Source organism: Colobus angolensis, unplaced genomic scaffold (genome assembly GCF_000951035.1).
Source record: "Colobus angolensis palliatus isolate OR3802 unplaced genomic scaffold, Cang.pa_1.0 Scaffold65, whole genome shotgun sequence".
Lineage (NCBI taxonomy): Eukaryota > Metazoa > Chordata > Mammalia > Primates > Cercopithecidae > Colobus > Colobus angolensis.
The window spans coordinates 88,431-95,342 of record NW_012120154.1 but is presented as its reverse complement, the minus strand read 5'-3'; the positions used below and the strand labels follow the sequence as shown (position 1 = coordinate 95,342).

General features: G+C 44.7%; 1 protein-coding gene across 1 annotated transcript in view; it reads left to right on the top strand.

The window, feature by feature from the left end:
* EP300 (E1A binding protein p300) overlaps positions 1-6,912 on the top strand; it is a 119,935-nt gene that overhangs the window by 40,995 nt on the left and 72,028 nt on the right. Inside the window, 2 exon segments of the mRNA XM_011964151.1 lie at positions 3,924-4,100; positions 5,506-5,767. Of these exon segments, the coding sequence (XP_011819541.1) occupies positions 3,924-4,100; positions 5,506-5,767 (439 nt within the window).

The following is a 6,912-nucleotide window of genomic DNA, read 5'->3' as shown; positions in this document are numbered from 1 at the left end:
GCCAGGATGGTCTCGATCTCCTGACCTCGTGATCCGCCCGTCTCGGCCTCCCAAAGTGCTGGGATTACAGGCTTGAGCCACCGCGCCCGGCTTTGTCCTTTTTTAAATAGAGGCAAACTGCCTAACCGATAAAGATGTCATATTCATATAGATTTGCAGAGTATAGATACCGCATATGAGTTAAAGAACAAATTTTAGGCCAGGCATAGTGGGAGATACCTGTAATCCCAGCACTTAGGCAGAAGTATTGCTTGAGGCTAGGAGTTCAGTCAACTCCTGGGCAACATCTCTACAAAAATAAAAGTGAAAATTAGCTGGGCATGGTGGTGCAGCCTTGTAGTCCCACCTACGTGGGAGGCTGAGATGGGAGAATTGCTTGAGCTCAGAGGTTGGGAATTACAGTGAGCTATGATAATAAGACTGCACTCCAGCCTAGGCAACAGAGTGAGACCCTGTCTTTTTATAGAATATTTAAAAGAAAAAGATTTTATCAAGAGCTCTGTACCTGTCTAAAACAGATGCTTCACAGAGGTAGTAACATTTGAAATTATAAGGATGAGTAGAATCTGCAGGTGTTTCTTAGTTAGGTTGTACTATCTAAGGAACCAACAGAAAATGCCTCTCTGTGAACTTGGTGTTTATTTCCAGGTTAGCATTAAGGAGTCAAATAGGAAAGGAAGTGTGCTACTGTTCAGTTGTAGGGAAAAGGAAAAGCTTGAGGCAAATGCTGGCAGCTCAAGGAGCATGATACTTTCAGATTTTAAAAAATCAGTATGGGAAATAGATAAGATACCATAGGTAGGTGGTCAGACTTCATAAAGACTTTGGTGTACGTACTGTGGGATTGATTTTTTTTCTTTTATAGAGGCAGGTGAAAACAGAAGACAGGCAAACCTGTTGTCCACAATCTGTACAAGCACTGGGATAGGTTTGAGTTGAGACAGTCACAGTGGGTAGGAATACCTGGGAAGGATTTTAGTGTGCATGTGTGCTTTTAGAGGTAGAATTGAAGGACCCTTTGACTGGTCTTGGCAGACAGAGAAATCTGGTATGAATCCTTTAATTGGGCAGTAGCTATAGCATCTTGAGTTATTCTGAGTGCTTGCTCAGTGTTTTTTGTTGTGTTGTTTTTTTTGAGATGGAGTCTTGCTCCGCCGCCCAGGCTGGAGTGCCATGGCATGATCTCCGCTCACTGCAAGCTCTACCTCCCGGGTTCACGCCATTCTCCTGCCTCAGCTTCCCGAGTAGCTGGGACTACAGACGGCCGCCACTGCGCCCGGCTAAGTTTTTTTGTATTTTTAGTAGAGACGGGATTTCACCATGGTCTCGATCTCCTGACCTCATGATCCGCCCGCCTCGGCCTCCCAAAGTGCTGGGATTACAGGCGTGAGCCCCCGCGCCTAGCTACTCAATGTTTCTAGTAGTGATGTTGACTTATAGTTGGGATCCTCTGTGTAATTTGGCAGAAGAGGAGGGTAGCTTCAAACTTTATGTTTGGGATATAAAGTTGACCCCGTTTTGAATTATTTAAAATAATTAATTTGAAAGATTAATGAGGCTGGGCACGGTGGCTCAAGCCTGTAATCCCAGCACTTTGGGAGGCTGAGACAGGCGGATCACGAGGTCAGGAGATCGAGACCATCCTGGCTAATACAGTGAAACCCTGTCTTTACTAAAAAATACGAAAAACTAGCCGGGCATGGTGGCGGGCGCCTGTAGTCCCAGCTACTCGGGAGGCTGAGGCGGGAGAATGGCATGAACCCAGAAGGTGGAGCTTGCAGTGAGCTGAGATCTGGCCACTGCACTCCAGCCTGGGCAACAGAGCGAGACTCCGTCTCAAAAAAAAAAAATAATAATAATGAAAATGCATTTTTATAATTTTCATTATCAGTAAAACGTTTGACTTTTGAATAATAAATGCTGTTTTTCAATTATTATTATAGTATATTGGCTCCAGGTGAACTTAAATATGGAAAAGAAACTATTTTTTAAAGTACATAGGGAGCTGACACAGTGGCTGACGCCTGTAATCCCAACACTTTGGAAGGCTGAGGTGGGCAGATCACTTGGGGTCAGGAGTTCGAGGCCAGCCTGACCAACATGGTGAAACCCCGTCCCGACTGAAAGTAAAAAAATTAGCTGAGCATGGTGGCGCACACCTGTAGTCCCAGCTACTCAGGCTGAGGCAGGAGAACCGCTTGAACCCAGGAGGCAGAGGTTGCAGTGAGCCAAGATTTGCACCACTGCACTCCAGCCTGGGCGACAGAGCGAGACTTTGTCTCAAAAACAGAAAAGTACATCAGGGTTGCAAAATCAAATGACTTGAAGGGCCAAGCAGGTGACTTAATAGAACAGCTAGGTTTAAAACAGCAAGGAATGGTGTGGAGTCTGGACTTTGACATGTTCTGTGTAAAGGGGTCAGAATCAGAAGTTTAAAAAAAACACCGTTATTACTGTCCCTACACAAAAAAGACATGTCCCCAAACCTTCTGTTTTCTACTTTCTATATAAACAAAATACAGCAATTATTCAAATGAGGCTGAGCGTGGTGGCTCACACCTATAATCCCAGCACTTTGGGAAGCTGAGGTAGAGGGATTGCTAGACCGCAGGAGATTGAGATCAGCCTGGGCAACATGGCAAGACCCTGTCTCTATTTTTTAATAGTCAGAAAAAAAGAAAAGAAAAGAAAATAAGAAAACATTCAAATCCTTGAGCATGACAAAGGGGTTAGATGGCTATTAAGTTGAATTTGCCAAATAGCAGCATGTGTGACTTAATGGAAATGAATGGTAAACTTTGTTTAGCAGATAGAATTAAATGATTAAAAGTGTTTCTAAAATATCTTTATTTCAAATATTTACGAAAATAGCTCTGTAAATTTACCATACCCAAGGCCCCTAAATCTGAATTTTGATCTTAATCTTGAAAATGTATTGTCATTAGCATATTTTGTATAGTGGGGTTTTTTTGTTTGTTTGTTTTTGTTTTGGAGACAGCGTCTCACTCTGTTGCCCAGGCTGGAGTGCAGTGGCCTGATCACTTTTGCAGCCTTGACCTCCCAGGCTTAGGTGATCCTCCTGCCTCAGCCTCCTGAGTAGCTGGGACCACAGGCACATGCCACCACATCCAGCTTTTCTTTTTTTTCTTTTCTTTTCTTTTTTTTTTTTTTTTGAGATGGAGTCGCGCTCTGTCGCCCAGGCTGGAGTGCAGTGGCACAATCTCGGCTCGCTGCAAGCTCCACCTCCCGGGTTCACTCTGTTCTCCTGCCTCAGCCTCCCGAGGAGTAGCTGGGACTACAGGTGCCCGCCTCCACGCCCAGCTAATTTTTTGTATTTTTAGTAGAGACGGGGTTTCACCATGTTAGCCAGAATGGTCTCGATCTGACCTCATGATCTGCCTGCCTCGGCCTCCCACAGCGTTGGGATTACAGGCGTGAGCCGCCGCGCCCGACTGGTTTTTTGTTTGTTTGTTTGTTTGTCTTTGTTTTTTTGTATTTTGGTACAAATAGGGTTTCACCATGTTCCCCAGGCTGTTCGCATACTCCTCACCTCAAGAAACCCTCCCGCCTTGGCCTCCCCAAAGTGGTGGGATTACAGGAGTGAGTCGCCAGGCCCGCCACTAGGTCCATTGCGATCATCGTTCCCTACAACCTCTACCTCCCAGGCTTAACTGATCCTCCCACTTTAGCCTTCCAGTTAGCTGGGACTACAGGCATGCGCCACCATGCCTAGCTGATTTTTGTATTTTTTAGTAGATCTGGGGTTTTGCCACGTTGCCCAGGCTGTAGTAGTGTGTTTTCTAATAGAAGCTGAGAATTTCCTTTGAAACTGTCTTTGTGAACTAGGAAGTAAAACCAGAAAAGGGATAATAATGTCTTAAATTTTATTCCTCATTTTGTTTTCTTTTGTTTCTTACTCTTAGATGGGAATGATGAACAACCCCAATCCTTACGGTTCACCATATACTCAGAATCCTGGGCAGCAGATTGGAGCCAGTGGCCTTGGTCTCCAGATTCAGACAAAGACTGTACTATCAAATAACTTATCTCCATTTGCTATGGACAAAAAGACAGTTCCTGGTGGAGGAATGCCCAACATGGTGAGTACTAATCCATTACAGACTTGTTTTCAAACTGGCATTTTGACAAAAGAATTGTGTTAAACTTTCACCCTTCTATTATATAAACCGAGGTTTATACCCGCTGGGAGCCTAAATTGATATGTAATCATCATCCCTCTGAGGAGGCTTGTGCTTCCTTTCCATTTCTTGTGGTTTTTTGTTCCTTGTGGTTGTTGATCAGTGAGCGTGTTGATCCAAACAGGAGTAAGTGGACTGCTACGATAAAGTTTTAGGGGCCTGCCATTCAGCAGCTTGGTCTTATGAGCATTTCCATAGGATACAAAAGTGGAACCTTTCTCTTTTCGGGGAAGGACTCTCTGGCAAAGGATCCGAACTCTCAGTGACCATATTTATCGATATTATTTGATTCTACTACACAAAAGTAAATTCCCTCTTAAAAGTAATGCATTGTTTTAAACAGTGATTTTTGTTACATCAAGTTTTCAGAAACTTCTAATGTTGTTATTTTTGTACATTCAAACTACTAATAGTAAATGTGTCTGCATTCAACTTTGGAAAAGATTGTCTGAAAAAATGATCTTTCAGTTGTTTTAGTTTTGTTCTTTGTGTCATTATGTTTGTGGACTGCCTATATTTCAGATACTCTGCCAAATACTAGAGCTATACAGATGAATGAAATATGTCATCTCTATCCTGAGAAATGTTCACTTTTTTTTTTTTTTTGAGACGGAGTTTCGCTCGTTTTCCAGGCTGGAGTGCAGTGGTGTGATCTCGGCTCACTGCATCCTCCACCTCCTGGGTTCAAGCAGTTCTCCTGCCTCAGGCTTCTGAGTAGCTGGGGTTACAGGCATGTGCTGTCATGCCCGGCTAACTTTGTATTTTTAGTAGAGACAGGGTTTCTCCATATTGGTCAGACTGATCTCAAACTCCCGACCTCAGGTGGTCCACCCACCTCGGCCTCCCAAAGTGCTAGGGTTACAGGCGTGAGACACCACGCCCAGCCTGAAATATTCACTTTTTAATTTAAAAAACTAAATTTCTCCCAGAGTTTAGAAAAACTAGTTTTTCACCAATCTGAAAGACCCCTTTGCCGAGTCTCCTGAGGAGTTCTTCATTGCTCATTAAAACCTAATTTGGGTGTGCTTTTAACTACAGACACCTTCTCACCCTTCCCTCTCCCACTGGAGTTTACCATGTCATTCTCTCTGCTTTTACTCTCTGTATATTATACATACTTACATCACTTCGTAATGTCATTTTTTTCTTACTAAATCGAGCTTCTTAAAGGTAGGAGCCATGGTTTATGCATTCCCTGTATCAAAAAATGGAGTCTAGCTTATAGTAGACTAACTATAAAGGTTTTACTTGAAAATATGCACATCTCTATGACTCCTACCATTAAATATATTGTTATATCTCTCAGGGTCAACAACCAGCCCCGCAGGTCCAGCAGCCAGGCCTGGTGACTCCAGTTGCCCAAGGGATGGGTTCTGGAGCACATACAGCTGATCCAGAGAAGCGCAAGCTCATCCAGCAGCAACTTGTTCTCCTTTTGCATGCTCACAAGTGCCAGCGCCGGGAGCAGGCCAATGGGGAAGTGAGGCAGTGCAACCTTCCCCACTGTCGCACAATGAAGAATGTCCTAAACCACATGACACACTGCCAGTCAGGCAAGTCTTGCCAAGGTAAGTGGATTCACAGGGTTACTGTACTTAGCAATTAATTTTTACAGGCAGGGAGAAGAAGGCAAATGTGATCAAGTCTATTCTGTGGTGATGGATATGTTTAGTACCTTAATTGTAGTGATGGTGTCTATGTACAAAGTCACCAAAATGTATACACTAGAACAGGTGTGTTGGCTCACACTTAAAATTCCAGTACTTTGGTAGGCCAAGTGGGGAGGATTGCTTGAGGCCAAGAGTTTGAGATCAGCCTGGGCAGCATAGAAAGACCTCGCCAGGTGTGGTGCCCCTGTAGTCCTAGCTGAGGGACTAAGAAGACTGAGAAAGGAGGATTGCTTGAGCCCAGGAAGTCAAGGCTACCGGGGGCTATGATTGCACCACTGTACTGCAGCCTGGGTGACAATGTGAGACCATGTCTTTTTAAAAAAGGCTGGACACGGTGGCTCATGACTGTCATCCCAGCACTTTGGGAGGCTGAAGTGGGCAGATCACTTGAGGTCAGGAGTTCAAGACCAGCTTGGGCAATATGGTGAAACCTTGTCTCTACAAAAAATACTAAAGAACATCAGCCAGGTGTCTGGGTGTGTGCCTGTAGTCCCAGCTACTTGGGAGACTGAGGTGGGAGGATGGCTTGAGCTCAAGAGGCAGGGGTTGCTGTGATTCGACATCATACCACCGCACTCCAGCCTGGACGATAGAGCCAAACCCTATTTCAAAAAAACAAAGTGTGCATAAATATGTGCAATTTTTGAAATTTATTTATTTATTTATTTTGAGGCAGAGTCTTGCTCTGTTGCCCAGGCTGGAGTATGGTGGTGCCATCTCGGCTCACTGCAAACTCCACCTCCCGGGTTCACATCATTCTCCTGCCTCAGCCTCCCGGGTAGCTGGGACTAGGCACCTGCCACCACACCCGGCTAATTTTTTGTATTTTTAGTAGAGACGGGGTTTCACCCTGTTGGCCAGGATGGTCTCGATCTCCTGACCTTGTGATCCGCCCGTCTCGGCTTCCCAAAGTGCTGGGATTACAGGCTTGAGCCACTGCGCCCGGCCTTGAACACAGTTCTTTTCATGGAGAAATCTGTGGTTCAGGATGTGCAGGCAGGTGATGATGTTACTACTACAGCTGTCTTCCAAAAGTCTGACCC